The sequence below is a fragment of the Urocitellus parryii genome, chromosome 2, assembly GCF_045843805.1.
Source record: "Urocitellus parryii isolate mUroPar1 chromosome 2, mUroPar1.hap1, whole genome shotgun sequence".
Classification (NCBI taxonomy): domain Eukaryota; kingdom Metazoa; phylum Chordata; class Mammalia; order Rodentia; family Sciuridae; genus Urocitellus; species Urocitellus parryii.
In genome coordinates, this window is record NC_135532.1 from 161,241,728 (window position 1) to 161,259,840 (window position 18,113).

Below are 18,113 nucleotides of genomic sequence, written 5' to 3' on the forward strand. Positions count from 1 at the left end.
TAAGTGCTCTAGTTCCTGTTAGGTGTTACAGGACTTAGAAGCAAAAATTCTCTAGGAAATGTCTTATAAAGTGTCCATATGCTTTTAATCCAGCTAGAATTATTCACAGATCCAAGCATATTTAGTGGGACTTGGATTTGAGATTATTGAGGAGAAAGGTGAGCAGGGAGGGCGAACTCTGTCATGTGTTGGCAAGGAATGGCAATTGAAGTCAGATGTTTCCTCTTGATTTAAGAGCCTCAACCCCAAAGGATAGTGGAAAGATTCAGGTGGTAGTAAATTTCTTCATGTATTTTCTCTTCCATGACTGATTACAGACAGTAATGACACTGTAGAAAATTTAGGTTCAATTATAAGCTATTGAACAAGTGGGCGTCAGGCATTATTTTCAGAGCTTCTACCTGGGACTGCTTCTTCTCTGTGACATCCATGGTTTCTCCTCCCTCACCCTGTTTTCCCTAAGTTCAAGCCATTCCCCCAGTGCCTAGACCACGTCAGCTCCTCCTTTTGCCTCATTAGTGCCATATCTCACCTGGCAGTTTTTCAAAGTGTGATCCACTGTCTACCTTCACCACAACCATCTGGAAAACTTGTTAAAATCACAGTACTTGGAATTCAGACCAAAGGAGTTAGAATCATTAGTAGAGAGGCCCAAGAATCTGCATTTCAATAAGTTTCCTGACTGACTGCAATGTATTATGAGGACAGAGTTACTGTCTCACAGGATAAAAATCCAAATTATTGTTATAGCACAAAAGGCCATTAGTCCTATGAACTCAACCAGTCTTAACTAACTTATCTATTAACTCTTCCTTCCTTCGTATCTTGGGTTCCAGCCCTCAATTTCCATTACTAGTACCATGTCCTCTCTTCCTGGGATGAAGCCTACCCCTTGTCCACATGGCAGACCTAATAACCTGCACAACTTCTCTGTACCTTCCCTGTGCACTTTCAACATTTTTACAATCTTTTGTAATAACGCTTATCACCTTGCATGGCAACAAACTGTTTATATGTCTATCTTCCTTCTAGATATAAACAACTTGACAACAGGGACTTTTTTGATCATCTTTTATATTCTTTTAGCTTGGCACAGTTCCTGGAATATAATAAACATTGAGTAAATATTTGGCAATTAAGAAAAAAACTCCCTTCTAAGAAAAATATCATATGAAAAAAGAGGATAAAGAAGGTGCGTAACCTCAGGTCTGTGTAGAAAACCCACCACAGAACCCATACGTTTTCCTTTGATCTTGTGAGCCTGCAGCACAGCTAGTCTGATTTAAGAAATTACATTCATATATATTTATCTTCTAAATTTTCATGTAGTTGATGTTTTAAATAAGATATGTCTGTAAGAAATTTAAAATGTAACTAACATATTGAAGAAGTCAATGGGAACAAAAAAAACCTCTTGGTTGTGGATAAATCTAGAGGCAAACTCCAGCCACTTAATTGCTTTTTAAAAAACCTATTTATGCACTTACATTGGTTCATTATAATTATACATAATATTAGGATTCATTATACCATATTCATACACATAATATAATTTCATCAAGCTTAATTGGTTTTAATCACAAGACTATTTCCAAGATGTCTGAACAGTCTGTAGAATGATATTTTATTTAAGACAAACTTGTCCTTTAGCTACAGAATTTACCTCCTTTTGATTGAAAACATATAAATTTAAATGGCAGTTGATTTGCTTGCTGTGCTCTTTGAGTGGGTCATTTTTCCACCTATATCCACTGTGGGATGAATAAATACGTAGAATTGATAGGTGGGATTAACCTGTCCATTCCTGATCAAGCTATCTTTACTTAGTCTCTAGAAAGAGCAACTTCTCCTCTCAATTAAAAACTTGTCCTCCTACCCAGGAGTTTTTCTGTCTTGCAGTCTAACTCCACTAAACCTGAAGAGTTATTTAAAATTTATTTGAAAAATATAATCAGAAATCTTTAGAGTTCGCACATGATGTGCCAAATAAAGCTTGAATCCTTTGTCCTGGTATTTGAAATCTGCTGAGATCAGATGCCAAACCACATTTCTAGTTCTTGGTTCTCCTCCCCTCCTACGTCTAACATTATGCTCTAGATCAAACCTAGGCGCAAATCAGAGTCACCTGAACAACATTTCAAAAATATAGATGCCTGGGCCCCAACCCTAAACTGAAAAAATGGGCAAAGACAGAAGAAGGAGGAAGAGGAGGAGGAGGAAGAGGAGGAGGAGGAGGAGGAGGAGGGGAGGAGGAGGAGGAGCATGCTTCTTAAACATATGAAACAATCTGCAAACATACTCATAAAAAGAAAGATGCAAACTCTTTCCTCAACTGATACAATTTTCCACATAGCACATTGCTTAAAATATCCAAAAGTTTGAACACACACTTAATTGGAGTGGTTTGGGAAATAGGTGCTCCTATGCATTGCTGGTGGGATTGCAAAATAATACTACTTGTATGGAGAAAAGTCTAGCAGAACCACCAAAACTAGATATATTTGCTGTTTGGTTCAACAATTCTATTTCTTAGATTCTATTATAAAAATACATCAGTAGTGGCTGGGGTTGTGGCTCAGTAGTAGAGCGCTTGCTTAGCACATGTGAGGCATCTGGTTACTAACTTGTATTTGAATAAAGTAGCACTAAATGAATAAACAAGGAATCATAAATACGATTCCCTATAGGGGGCAGTAAATAACAGGGCAAAGGGATCAGGAGTAGATTTAAAACTTGTCTGTATATACCTTGTCTGTGTATACCTTTTTTTTTTTTTTTTTTGGATGGAGGGGATTGAATTCAGGGGATCTTTATCACTGAATTTAACCACCCACTCCCTCCCCATTTTTATCAATAAAGAGTTACATGTCCAGTCCTTTCTATTTTTTGAGACAGGGTTTAAGTTACTTAGGAACTTGCTGAGGCTAGCTTCAAACTTAATATCCTCCTGCCTCAGCTTCCTGAGTCACTGGAATTACAAGTGTGTGTCTCTACATCTGGTTTGTGTATACCTTTCATATATCTCTGACTTTGGAACCCAGAAAATGTATCGTTTTTTCTTAAAGTTAAATAAAAACCAAAAATACCCTGATAGAATCATCATCTAGTCAAAAGACCTATACATTTTCAAGGTTCCTGCATTAAATCAACCCACTGTTCAAAATTCTCTGACAATTGTAAAATTTTCTCTGATGACTGCAATCAAAGACCTGCTCCCTCCAGCACAGTCTTCAAACACTTGTTTTGTGTGTTTGACTTAGGCACTTCCCTCCCTCGATTGCCAGGGGTAGATCTTAACTGATACACTTGATGTCAGAGGCAGAAAGGGCCCTGGTCTGGGTTCAGAACAGATGACTGAACAGGTTAGGAGAAAGGCTTTCAACCCCGGGGCCCAGAGTGATTGATAATCAAAGACTGAATAAACACAATGGCAGACACCAGCCTGTGTATGGAAATCTGAGCACACATCAGCCTTTCCTCCCACCTCAGGGTGGTGGGGCTACTAAAGAAGGCAGCTGCCAGGCTCTGTCATCACTGATGGAAGGTGGAGTCGGGGCCAAGCATCAGTCTTTTAGGACTTCCTCAGAGGGAAAGCAGTATTTGTGGATTGTTGTGAATCCTGCTAATTATGAAGCTGCTCCATTAAGAATAATTCTTTCCAACAGGGTCAAAGACAAAAGGGTATTTTAGTCTGAATGCATTCTACCATTCTTATTTGTAATTTTTAAAAATTTATCTACAATTTCCTTGCTCATATAAGTAAGGAATCAGGACTTCAGCCCTTCTCGTTATATTCCACTCCATCAACTTTCCACCTCATTTTTTATCAATTACCCTCAAACTCTCCTTTCTTCAGAACAAGCTATCAAAAATTTCCTTTTTCCTGAAAAGTGTCTTGTGTTACAATCCTTAAAATTTGATGATAAAATACCAATGTCCAAATATTTTTTCTTTTTCTTTATATTTTGCTAGGGAAAAAATCCAAAAAAAACCCTACTTGCTGTATCCCTGCTGCCCACTTGAATTCTTCAATAAAGTCCTTATAACCAGCACCCTTTTTCTATCTGTAGTTTGTTTATGATCCACCTATGTAACATACACTCTGATATTCTTATCCTAGACTGACATTTTAAATGCCATTAATGATAAAGAATACCTTTATGTGTTAGGCCATTTTAAGCTCTCATGTATAATAAACTCCATGCTGGTAAAACCAGCTGGGCATTTGAATTTGATCAAGCATAAATTGCTTTCTTTATAGGAAAGCTTGAAATCTTAAGGTAAGTTTCCTGACGTTTGTAGGTCCAGTATAGATAGTACGAATACGTTTAGCAAGACAGACCAGCTGGTGAGTACAGCCTACACTGCAATTGGATGTAGGCGTCTGCTTAAAAGGCTCAGTAAAAGTATGGAAAAGTAGGGAATGCTTGATTTATTTTCAAGGAAAAGTAAGGCCACTGGATAGATTTCCAGCTAAAAGTCGGACAAGGCTGGGGTTCGGTTCACAGAGACCAGGGCTCATGCCAGTTCTTATTTTCCCATGGCTGACTCCCAGTCTTGGCTGAAAGTGCTGCTGACTTTCCCATAAGGGTAACCTGGGACACAACATGAGGAGAGAAAGGCCTTCCAGGAATTAGATGAAGAACAAAATAAAGCCCCTGCCCACTCCAGATCAGGTCCAGGCTGCCATTTAGTGAGGCAAATACCCAAGTCACAACACCTGCATTCCAATAAGTCAGAAAAGAAAACCTTAGCCCTCCTGCAATTTGTATTCAATCCAGATGTCTAGAAAACGGCAGGATTATGCTAAAAACTTGCCAAGGCAGCACCAGGTGCTTATATAAAGACCATACAGCTGCTGAAGTGGAAGATATAATTACTTTTCCAAACTCTGAAATAAGGGATGGGAACACTTTGTCGCAGACTTGGTAGGTAGCACATTTGACACTGGGAACACCTGGTTGGAGAAATGCTTTCATCAGCAGCCAGCACCAGGCTCTGTACTGGATGGAATACTGACTTCCTCTCTAGACATCTGGAGTATAACTAAGCCCACTGGCTCATGCTACTTTGTGAACTCCAGGAAACAAATGGTTGAATCCCTGTTAGCCACTAAATATGTAGCTTTACAGCATTAGTCTCTTGGGCTTCACCAAGAGTACTAATGATATCTGACCCGAAAGAGAAGTTGTGATGATTCATGTGTCAACACTAATTAGTAGTAAGCAATTACAATTATTTTGCAATTATAGGTGCATCCATGACAATTATGACTGCTCACTAGTCTCTAGCCGACTGATAGATCAATGGTGGTGATGATGATGACCACATCATGGTGATTATTACTGGACAGGTTTTGTGTACATTATCCTATTTAGTACTCACCATAGCCTGGAAGTAGATATGATTGTCTTCTAAGCTAAGACAAGAAGTAACTTGCCACAGGTCACACAACAAATAAGTTGTAACTCTGAATTTGATTTTGTTTGCCTTTAGAACTATTTCTTTTGCATCTTTTGTTTATATGATAATTGTTGTTACTGTTGTTTTGATTAAGGCCAGTCTTTTTTAATTCTTATTTTGATTTCTCTTCTGAAACATAAGCACTAAATAGGATAAATATCCACAAATCACTAATGCACCATGATTTATTATGGGACATTGGAAAAGATGCTATTTGTTCTTGAGTCATCTCTGGGGAAGTTAGGTAATGAAAGTAGAGAATTAATAATTGAAAATTAATGCCTGTATAAATTCTAGAGATCCACTCTACAATATTATGCCTGTAGAGAACAATACAATATTTTGAACTTAAAAGCTTGTTAAGGGAGTAGATACATGAAGTGTTCTTACCACAATAAAAATATATAATTTTGAAAACTAGACCATAATCAAATCAAATTGGAATTATCTTGACATAATTATAACTGACATGTCCATTTGTACCAAGATCACATGTCAGACTAATCTGTGAGATAATGTGTTCTATGTACTAAATTTAAATGTTAATAGGGAAAATATTTTTATATTTCAGATGACATATTTTATGAAAACTATGCAGAATATGTAAGTGAGTAATATGAAGGATTATGTAATATGAGGATTTCCATTATAGTCAAACAACAATAACAACAAAAGAAGAAAATAAATGTAAAAAATAGTCTTTTTAAAAAAAGTTTTAGAGATACAGTAATTGTTAGAGAAATTGGGTGGGTTAGAGTTTAAACTTCTGGCTGTGAGGCTTACCTAATCATAGTCAGTCTTGCAACATCCCCATGAGAACTGCAGAGAGTTAGTTCTGAGCTGAAAGCTGAGCTGTACACCTCCCAAGTCTCACATGTATCATTAATATGAAAAATTGTGAAAACTCTAAATTCAGCCAAATTCTTCTGGTCTCCAAAAGGACTTGGGCACAGTTCAGTCCATATTTTTGGTGACTTTTCATTTAACTTAATAGCTTCTCTCAACTCTGGTTAATTCCATCCTCAGGCTTGCCAGAGTCAAGTACTTCCAGGGGTCTGGCAGGTCCCCATCTGTGATGAGTCACCCACAGCATAAAGCTTGCAGGCAGATCAGATCAGATGGTGCGGCTCATGGGCAAGAAGTCTCAGAATGCAGGGGATGGGGCTGAGTATCTCTCTATCCTCTCCACACTGCACTGCTTTTCTCATTTTCCTCCACCTTACTGACAGTCAGAGAATGGTAGAGTGCTTGCATGTTTTTCATTTTAAAGCACTGAAAACTTACACCAGACCCTCCTGGAAGGGCTATGTGGACAGACCTATGTTACCATAATCAAAGGGCCCTCCAGACACCTAAATGTTCATTTTGATTCCCTAGGACTTCTCCCACAATGTTTGTCCCACCTTAAATACAAGAATAACAATAATACAATGAAAATGTTTAAGACAACCTAGCTGGAAATGGTCGATTTTCATGGTGCTGTTGTTGATGGGACCGAAGATGGTAATGACGGAGATCTTCCTGGTGGCCATCTTGCAGAAACTCTCCAGGTATTCATCACGCTGCTGCACATACATGTTGTTCTCAGCCTTGGGAGCAGTGATCAGCTGGAGGTGGGTGAGGAGAAGTACACGGTAATTCATAGTGTCAGGCTCAAACCGAGGCAAAACCTTAAGAGACGATTTGGAATAGCTGGCAGATAATGACTCACACCAAAACTACAGACTATTGTGCTGGACACTTAGCATAATTAAAGCCAAAGGAGGCCATTGAGTAAGGCTCTCTCTCTCTTTTTTTCCTATCTTTTAATGACTCCAGACAGCTTAGAGTTTTCTACACACTTCAGTTAGTTTCTTTCATTACTCTTTGTGCCTCTGTTTTCTCATTTGTGAACTCTGCACAGAAATACTTATTTTGCAAGGCTGTTGGATAACATGAAAAACATTTGGCATGCAATACTTGTTCAACCGGTGTTATCTCCCTTGCCTTATTTTGATCCTTATTATCCTAATTGGCTAATCAGACATGGGTTATTTCAGTGGTTATGTGTTTTCACATTCCACAGAAATGAGAGAGTTTGATAGCTAGGCCTCGAGTGCTATGGCACATTCTATGGTTTAAAATTTTTTATTAGGCAACCTTGTAGAATGTTTTGATGATGTCCTTTTGGCCTGTGTTTCGTCACAGACATCATATTTATTGTCACCTTTGGCCTGCACAGAGCTCATGGTGAATTTCTTTTGATACTGGAGTTCCCTGATAGCAGGGCTTTAACTCTTTCAGTTTAGCCCTCCCTACCATTTAGAACTGGGATTTTTTTTATTTTTCATCTAGCCCCCTTTCATTCCCTCTTTGTGGTCCCTGCCTTCTTTAGGGAGAAAATTAGAAAGAGCCATCAAAAGAGACACTATAGTCACCAGCAATCTGAGAAACTGTACTTCATTATTTTGGTTCAAATGAGGATACCTCTATTTTTTTAAAAGGTCCTCTTGAACCCTCTAAGAAAGTCTCAATGTTTTTATCTAATTTAACATAAAAGCTTCTCTACTTCCGTATTTTAATTGCCTTCTCTGAGCATTCTCCAGTTTTACCAGGTTTTCCTGAGCAGAAACCAGAACCATTTTCCATACTCCCTCAATGGGCAGGCATGATGCTGTTCCCCTGGAGGGGAAAGGATGTGAAATTTTATTCTGATGATGACCAAGTCCTTGTGGATCTTCTTGACCCCAAATAGCTCATCAGGCTAATATCTGCAGTGAACACCATTTATTCACTCCTTGTTGACTCATCACCTAGCTCAGAGGTAAGCCTCTATAATTTTATTTCTGTAAACAATTTCTTGCATTTGACCACATTCAAATTTATCACCCACTTTTCTATTTACCCACCTAACCTTACAAACTATTTCTGAAGTTTGTGGCTATTTGCTTTGCATTTTTCCCAGGAGAAGTCACTATGTTGTTAACCTCTCCAAATATTTTATCAAAAGTGGTCAATAAACTTGGTCCCAACTTGATCTTGCTGTTTAGTTTTCTCTGTCAGATGTGTTTATTGCTGCCTGCAAGCTTTCTTTGGTATGAATTTTTTATGCCTGACAAAAATATTCTCGATCAAGGAAATTAAAATGTGTTTAATAGCTTTTGAGTGGAACATTAACAAAGGTTTTCTGGGATGAAGTTTTTTGACTTTTTTTCTTTCTCAGATTGTTATTTATTTTACATTGACATGATGATGTTCATGTTTGATTTTGTGATTATATGCCTGTTCAGATGGACATGATAGCTAGGAAATATTTGTTTTAGGAAGGTAATCTCCCAAGGGGAAAGACAATAAAATTTTCTCCAAATTATTCATTAATTCCCACTCAGCCAAAAAAAAGAAAAGAAAACAAACAAACAACAACAACAAAAGGATTTAGGGTGGCTCTAAAAAGATGTGGTGCTGGTATTTTTGGTTGGTTTGTTTTTAATTAACTACGTGGGATTCGAGATGACAGCCTAAAGATTGGAGTTCTATTTTAACTTGACATATAGTAAGTTTTCCTTTCTGCCTCATTGCTCATTCAATACACTATTTTTGAAGTAAAGAGAATGGTTAAGTAAAAACATCAAACAATGAATTCAAAGGTAAGAGAATGAGATTTCCCTTAATGATTTTGGATCCCCTATCTTTAACTTGATAAGCCCATACTTAGAATATGTTACAGGAGTTCCTAAGCACAGCTGCTCAGATGCTAGGTGACTGATGATTACTTGCCTTTTTAACGTCAAATCCACATACAGACTTCACTTTATTTTCTCAGACTTCACCATGGATCCTTGTAACCCACAGACAGACCTTGAGATTACAGGATTTTAAGAGTTCTTGAAGCCTCCTCTAGTCCTCTCCTACCACTGGGTGTGTATAATTAAGAATTTCAGATGATATGTAATCATAGAGAACCTCCTCCTCCCCTGTGTGACAGCTTCTCCCACAGCGCTCTGCACACAGTAGCGTCAAGCCTTAGATATCCAGTGGGATTCTCAAATACATAGAACTCCCTGAGGCTTATTTGTACCTCAAACCTTTGCTCAAACATGCTTTCACCTCCCTGTGAGGTGACATTCATTTTGCATGACTCAATTTCTGGTTTCCAGCCCTCCAGGATTTGGCCCTGGGCTCTGTCTTGTTCATCCTCCTCCAATTGCTCCCTGACATGACCTTTTTCCCCTCCAGAGATAGACCAGTCTAAACTAAGAAACGAAAGGAGCCTTGGGCAGAGTGGCGCAGAGAAAGTGCAATAAAAGTTGGAGGGCTGGTGTTTTTATCCTGGTTCAATATCCCCCATCCACACCCCAAGCTGCCTGTAGCCTCAACAAGGCCACTTGATCTTATAAACCTCAGCTTTGTCATCTTTATAATGGAACAACATCTGTGCCAACCTCATAAGTTGCAAAATCTGGGCAATATAGGCTTGTCTATGGCCTCTCATATTCACCCACATTCCTTCCTCTCTTTGCCCCTTGTCACCTCTCTCACCATGTAGGCCTACCCCCAGTACCTTATCTCAGTCACTTTCTCCTCATAATTACTCGTCTGTACAGTTCTCATGGAATTTTTTTCCATTTCTTTTATTTACTATTATCTTCTATGTTGATATTAAGTTCCTCAGGTGCTGAACCTCAGACCTGTTCCTGTCCTTCAGATAGAGAAGTAACCACTGGCCATGTTCCTCAGGCTACAGAGATGACTCTGGTTAGAGAAGGGAGGGACTCAGGAACACAGGGGTTCCTGATTATGAATATCTAGATGCTGCCCACAAACCAATTGGAAAGACCTTCTTCCTTACGTTTAATGTGCTCCTCAAACTTGCCCAGGGCAAATAGAGACAGATCATCTGACACGGTTCAAGGACTTTCCCCCTATGTATTAACATCTCCATTACATTCATTTTCTAGTTTGGCAGTATTTCAAACAGTATTTGTAATGAAAACCATTTCCAGTCTCCCCTTCCTAAAAAGAGCATCCTAGAACTCCTCAGTAAACGTTTTTATCTGTCACTTGGCCTCTTTCCTATTTGGTAGCAATAAATCAGGGAATATATCATGAATTCAAAATTGTGTTGCAGTTCTTACTCATGTTTCTGTTCCAACTGGTGTGTTGGCTTCAAGAGCCTTGCGGGAGAAGGAAGCTTGTTTGTGTACGCAAAGGCAACAAACAGGAATGGGAAGATGCCAGTCTCAGAATATTCTAAATACTGTTAGACTCGAAACACTAAAGTTTTACAGGATTATGAAAAATAACTTGCAAGCTAGTAGTCTCTTTTAAAGCGGAGGCTTAAATTCTTTTCTAATATTAAACTAAATAAGCAGGTTGTCATTCCTATATTCGGATCTCTGAAGTAAGGTTGAAAATATTAACGCACTTGAGTTACAGGAGACTCGGTTGCCAAAGAAAGCTTAAGTTTGCATTTGAATTTATGCAGTTCAGCATATTGAGGCCCTTTGTTTAACTGATAAGTATGTAGATCTCAAGAGTATTCAATGATGGCTTGTCAGCTGTCCTCTATCTAAGTCCACTGTCTTAGTGATAAACAGCTAACCCACACTCTCACTATAGTTGATCCCAAACAATCTGAAGGATTAGATCAACTAGAATTCTACTGTTCTTGATTGACTGCTGGAAAGCCAGTGGTGAGGTACAGAGAAGTATCTGGGTATTAAGGACAGAAACTCTGAATTTGTGCTTGGCAAAAAATGTCAACCATTTCTACACCTTACCACTTATCTGGGTAACTCAAGTGTCAAAATGAAGCTTTAAATGTTCATATTTATTAGCAAACAGCATCATTCTTTGGTTTCCCCTTCTATCTGCTATGTGAAGCTCAAACTGAATGGGCGTGATTGGAGCTTGAACTTTAAAATCAAGCAAATCTAATTTGGGCTTTGCTACACATTAGCTATCCACCTTGGGTAACCTCTCAACCTCTCTCAGCTTCTATATTCCTATCTATAACATGGGACTGGTACATAGATCCTCGTGGGATTGCTAGGAGAATTAAACTACACAGAATAAAATTACAAAGCATCCCGCAGGACACACCCTTCTCTGCTGACAGACTGAGAAGCAGAAGGTTTGAAGGGCTAACTTATGGCCTAAGCATGGGACATCTGGCTCCACCCGCAATGCCCTTAAAGTCCTCTGGGATGCCATTGCCCAACCATGACCTACACTGTCACTGCCAGTGTTTTTCTAAGTAATTAGTAAGGAAGAGTTATGTGGTGTTTTCACATCTGAAGAATGGTATAAAAGAATACAAAGCACTAGGTTTTTACAATAAATTATAGTTATGCATCAAATTACTGAAAAGTGGAAAAGATGAGGGGAGAGGCCTGAGCTATTTCTTGGAATGCAGACCTGCTTTCTGTTTGAGCACACTAGGTTAAGTTGAGGCCAGTTAGACATAAATGTTCTCAGCTGTACTCGAACTGCTTGAGAGTGCTAAGCCTTAATGAATATTAATTGAATCACCAAGCTTCCTGAATAACATCAGCAGAGTTTGGTGGAAAAAATGAGTGGAAAAAGGATTAATGGTACTATTAATGATGTTTCATCCAGAAACACTGGTCTCCTCCCTGTCTGGTGAAACTCTTCTTTTCTTTTCTTTTTTTTTTATCATGTTAATTTCACCTGGCCTTTTCTAATCCACTCTTACTTCACACATCATTAGCCATTCAAAAATTACATTTGTGATATGATTATCAGCTGAGCATACACAGGGTTGAAAGACTAAAATGCCTCCTGTTGGTATTTTCTTTCTAATAACAAATCTGAATCTCTTGCTAGTTCCAAAGAGCCAGTGCTGCCAGGAGCAATTCCAGCTGGTTTCTGTTCTGCCTCACATGACATCAGCAGAAGCTGTCCTTTGAGTTTCATTTGCTAGAAATTTATGACCAAGGATACTGTTAAAAGCAGAAAATACCCAGCTGGGCTTTCAGATCTCTGACTGAGGGAGTGAAGGAAAGGAGGGAGAAATCAAGAGCATGACTAGGATCAGGAATACAGTATGAAAACCCCTTTCTTTTGACTCACAACCTAGAGGCAATGGAAGTATTTGCCAGATGGGTGCACAATAACAATCCTGACATTTTACCCATGATTAGTTTTTGTTGGTTAAAACCTGACTATGAGAACACTTTGCCTCCTTGTTGGTTCAATGGACAGAGTTGGGTTATGTGCTTTATGGGCTGGACAAAGTCCCAGGTACTCGGGAAGAGACCATGGAGCACACCACTAATACTTTCCCACGGTCCAGGGAGCAGCTTGCCCCCATAGTCCCCTAATAAACATCCAAGTACCAGATAGAGTTCTACTCTGAAGTCAGTGATTCTAACTGAAACATTCCCATTTGAGTTTATATAGACTCTGGGATTATTCAAGCACGTGTTAAACTCTCTAACAGATAGTCTATTGTCTAATAACCTACATTTGTTTGTCACTGTAAAGCTCTGTTTAAAAAATGTAGTAACATATAAAAAGTACATAATAAGACATAAACACATCCACAGCCAGCCCCCTACCCTCACCCTTTAGAATGAATAAGAACTTAGGCTTTGTTCTAATCCATAGTTCCACTGTCAATGGAACAGGCAAGGGAACGGGGGACATGTTCTACTCAGGATAAGCACCACAAGAACTTCTGCTCTGAATAGCATTTCAAATGTGAATTTAAACTTTTTGAAACCACTTAAGATAAATGAGCATCAGAGTCCCTCTTCCCAGATCATTTATCTAAATTTAGGCCATATTGGAAGATTAAAAGACCCTTCTTCAAGAAATACCTTGGAAAAAGAGTGCCTATCACCTTGCAGTGTGAATGTAGTGCGTGGAGTTTAGTAGAATGGGCACTATCATGATGGCATGAGATGCCTCCCTCACCAGGTATCTGAGGAAAGCATCCCTGACCCACACTACCCAACATCAGTTTATTTATCTTTTACTCTGAATTAATTGTAATGAATCCTTTTCCTCCTTGACAACCTGGAATAAAACAATGGCATTAAGAAGCCCAGGGTAGAAATCCTGGGAGGAGACATAAAGAAGAGAAGGAGCCATTTTCACATTGCAGGTGCGACCTGCCCTTATTTTCAGGATAGGTTTACTCCTGTAAAAGCATTCCTTTGATCTAACTGAATTCTGTTTTCATCCTCTGGATAGTATTGACAAGTAATGGCCAAAAGACAGGGTCACTGAGATGAATCTGTGGCTCACTCCACACTAGTGACAGAATCACAGGCAAAGGAGAAGTAGGAAACTGATGGTCTCTCTTTTGCACACAAGTTCACACACCTGGGTGTACACACACACACACACACACACCACACGCGTGGACACACTTTATACTTTACACAGCTTAACTTCAAATTCATCTGTACTTCATCTGTATTTCAAATTCAGATGCATCTCTAGTGTACTACAGAGTGGACCAATTAACCCAGTTCCCCACATTCCATCCCTGTTGCTCGGAGAGTCAGTCAGGCAGTGATGGAGCATGCAGCCTTTATGGGTAGAAGATTTCTGCTAGCTAGTTATAAAAGCATGGGTGAGGATCCTAACAAGCAGGACCCTTATTTCCAATCAAACCCACTCTCCACACAGGCTGCCATACCCTCCCCCCTCCCTCGGAGACTTCCAATATTGCTACAGACCTATTTAGGGAGGAATGTTACCTATGCTTCTAGTTCCTAGGTTCTAGCAGAGAGAAATGCCTTTCCTGAGTTGTGACTAGAGTGAAAGCATTCCACTTAGGGAACTCCTTCATTCTTCTTTGAACTCCATAAAAGAGAGATGGTCCAGAAACAAGGTTTGAAAGAGAGCAGGAAGGATGGTGGGGGGTACTTTGAAAGAGAGCAGGAAGGATGGTGGCCTCTCCCTCTGCTGCTCCTTCCTGTTTGGAAGAAGCTGACTACAGTGCTACAGTGCTTTCCTGGATTCAAGTCTAGGGTCCCCCATCCATGGAGTCTGTATTGTAGGAGTGTGCACTGTGTAGATAGAGGAGAGCATCTGAACCAAAGGGAGCTACTACTGCCTGGCTGTTCTTTCTTGCCTGAGCTTCCTGACATCCTAGGGGTTCAGTCACAGTCTGACACTTAGCAATGTGACTTTACAAAACTAATAAGATAAACATGAATGTGCCCTGCCTCAGCCCCCAAAATAATGCCAAAGATGTTACTTACAAGGAGCCTTCGTTTGCCTTCGAAGGACCCCAGCAGGTCAGCCACTGACTTCTTGGGGCTCGGAGGGGGATGTTTCGTGGTGGGTTTCTGATAGCCATCCTGCTCTGTTTTACCTGCTTTCTTCTTCTTGCTCTTCTCTTTCTCCTGTTTGCTCTTTTTCTCTGCCTTCTTCATTTGCTTTTCATTCTTGAGTAACTTCTCTGGTTTCTCATTCTTCACCTTCTTTTTCTTCTCCTTCTCAGGTTTCTCAAGCTTTTCATGTTTTCTGGACTCCTTTGAGCTTTGGGAGGGAATATTTCCCACCTGCAGCTCCTCCTCCAGCTGTGAGGCAGTGGGCCGGCCGAGGTCATATTTATCCTCATACTCATTGCTAAGAATTTTGTCCTGGGTCTTCTTTTTAGGCGACTTTGTCTTGACTGTCTTGTGAGGACCCGGCACCACATTTGGGTCCTGATGGCCATGTTCCCGCCTAACTGTGTGGTTGTCTCGGAAACGGCCCAGGCCTGCAGCCCTGGTGCTGGGCTCTGAGATGGTGGTGGGAGGGCTGCCAGTGAAGCTCTCGAAGCTGGTGGCCTTGCTGGGCCTCCTGGTGGTCTGTAGCCTCTCCCTCTGCTGCTCCTTCCTGGGTGGAGGGTAGAGATTCTCTGAGACTGAGGAGCCCCGGGCTGTGGTCAACTCAACTGAGCCTGAGAGTCTGGGGGAGGTTGAGGAGGGGTGCACCCTGGGTGTCCAAGGCCTCTGGGTGGTTGGAAAAGCAGTGGTGGTCGTAGGTCTCGTGGCTACTGTTACCACTCGGGGTGTGGCCCGTGTGGCTGTTGTGGGTGGAGCAGGAGGAAGAGTGGTGGCCCTTGGGGTTGGAGGTGGTGGGGGAGGAGCCATGGTGGTAGTGGCCGGCTTTCTCATCACCTTCACCCGAGTGTCTCTGGTGGGGGGGACTTGTACTCTCCTTGAGTCCTCTCTCTTCTTCTCAGGGCCCAGGCTTGGCCTTCCTGCTCCTCCACCACCATTGTTCCCCTCCTCTACCACCTGGCCCTCGACACCAGAGGCTTTACACTTTTGGACAAAACCCTTCTGTCTGATCTTCTCTATCTTTCTGATGGGACCTTGGTCGATGACCTCGTACATGGCCTCCAGCCTGACTGGATAAGGGTAGCGCTCTTCCACCTGCAGTGTCTTCTTCAGGAGCACCATGCCAAACTTGCCCTTCTCTAACTTGAGGAAGCTCATCAGCTTGGGGATGAGGCTGGGGTCCAGGGGCTGCTCCAGGATCTGGCCCTCATTGGTGATCCTTCGCACCTTGCCCCCTTCCTCGCCTGCCTGGTGGAACAGCACAATCTGTTGGATGTGCCTCTCGGCCAGCTCACAGTACACGTCATCCTTCAGGAGACTCATCATCAGGCGGTAGTAGCCTTCTGAGGCATGGGGGGCCGAGATGACCCACACCCTGTTCTTCCCAGCAAAGCTGGCGAGGATGTTGGGAGAGCTCGACCCAGAGGGGAAGCGCAGCATTCTTGACCGAGCAGAGGACCCCTCATCTCGGATCATCTCACCAGGGGAGCCCCTGGCCTTGGGTCTCAGCTCAGGTTTCACAGGGGCCCCTTTGATGCCCACGGGGGCTGGCAGCACCGTCGGGTGAGCTAGTCTCAACACTGGCACACTCCTTCTTCTTTGGAGAGGCTGAAGGTTTGGTTCTTCCAGGGTAGATCTCTCTGTTCCACGAGACCTCCCTGTGTGCCTCAGAAACCGAGCTGGCCTGCTATTGACTGAGGAAAGCAAAGGTACCTTCCGCCCTCCATGGGTCCCTCTATTCGTGGCAGGGAGGTGGGGTTCTGATCCACACACCAGCCACATTGCCAACAGTATGGTGAAACGGGGTCCCAGTCTCCACGTCATTGTGTCATCCGCTTTGGGTTGCAGAGGGGTCATGAGACAGAAAGGGGAGGGGAGGAAAAAGAAAGAAAATCATTTAATTGCAAACAGAGCTGGTCATTATCTCTTTCTCTATCTTGGTCAAGGGGATGGGGGAGGGGTAGTTGGAGAAGAAAAAGGAGGGAGGTCAGAGAATGGAAGATAGGATGAGATTCTGTTGCTTTTAAGTCCCTGAAATTTGTCAGTGCTTAACAGAGACAGTTCCATTAAGCAGGAAATCCAACTTAGTTCCCCGGTTAGTGTGCTTGCTGTGTTTCCACTAACTGGATGCTCCAGAAAAAAAAAAATGCAAACTGAGCATATTAATTATGACAACATTCACATTTCCTTTCTTCAAATAAGCAACAAAGAAACAAACAAACACACCATAATCAGAAAAGATCACACACTTACATCGTGGCTCATAGAGATGGAATGCAGAGGATTTCAGGGGAAAGCTGAAGTTTGGTCCCCAGGACAGTTTCCTAGATGAAATACTTTTCCTCCCCACCCTCTCTCGGCTTGTCGAGGGTGAGCAATACAAAAGGGGTGTGCTGCCGTTCCAGCCTGCAAAGTTATCACCACGGATCGCAGCCTGTCTTCCTCCTGGTCTGACTCCTTTCCTTTCTGGCTGTGTCTTTTTACCTTCTGGACAAGTGGGATGAGGAGAAAGGAGCTGTCCTTGTAAGTCTTTGTATCTCCATTTGCCCGCAGTTTCTCCTTGGTCCTGTGTGTCTGCGAGTGCCTGTCCCTTGTGGCGACACAGGACGTCCCTTAAAGTGGAGTCTTAGTGATCTCTGAATCTCACTCCATCCCTCTTTAGAGTTCCGGGATCCTTCTTATCACCCTTTCCCCCACAGTCTGGCTCAGTCCCTTTGTTTCCGGGCGTAAAAGCACTGGGATTAATATGTTTTCCAGGCTGAGGGAAAACACAGGAATGCAATGTTGAAAAGGACTCCCCCACCCCCTTTTCCTAGACTTCTCTCCTCCCTTTATTTCTCCCCACCTTTTTTTCTTCTCCTCTTTTCCTTCTCCTTCTCTTTCTTCTTCCTCTTGTCTGGCTTCAGTCCCGGAAATGTCAGGACTACCTCAGTTTCGCTCCAAACTCAAACAACAGCCGCCACTGGAAATCAAGGAAACTTCACTAAGAATTTAACAGATCAGCAAAACACGCCGCCCTTTTCACTGCGGCACATCCAGAGTGGACTCAGTGAGACGGGAGAGGGCTGTACTTCGGGCTGGGGAAAATTTTGAAACTCTACACATCATCATAAATCACTTTAGAATAGGATGACTGAGGACTTAACCCCTTCCATACCAAGTAATCAGGATGCCTTCCCTGCCTGTCTGTTCCTGTCTGTTCCCACACTGAACTTTGGAAAAGGAAAACTCTGTTTGGTTTTCCCAGAGGCAGACACTCATTTGGGTCAGGGTGCTTGGCTTTGTACACATAGGCAGTATATATCTATTTATAGTACCAGTGAATATTTTTATCTCTTTGTCTCTACTTCATGCTTTTAGTTTAAG

The 18,113-nt window shown here is 41.6% G+C and overlaps 1 protein-coding gene across 1 annotated transcript in view; it reads right to left on the reverse strand.

Annotated features, from left to right (window-relative positions):
• The window catches only part of Ccdc80 (coiled-coil domain containing 80), a 36,789-nt gene extending 18,920 nt beyond the window's left edge, over positions 1–17,869 (reverse strand). The window contains exons 1-3 of the mRNA XM_026394554.2: positions 17,001–17,869; positions 14,679–16,582; positions 6,914–7,070 (exon numbers count right to left, since the gene is read on the reverse strand). Of these exons, the coding sequence (XP_026250339.1) occupies positions 6,914–7,070; positions 14,679–16,571 (2,050 nt within the window). The 5' untranslated portion in view covers positions 16,572–16,582; positions 17,001–17,869. The remainder of the gene's footprint in view (positions 1–6,913; positions 7,071–14,678; positions 16,583–17,000) is intronic.
• Positions 17,870–18,113: the final 244 nt, after the last annotated feature.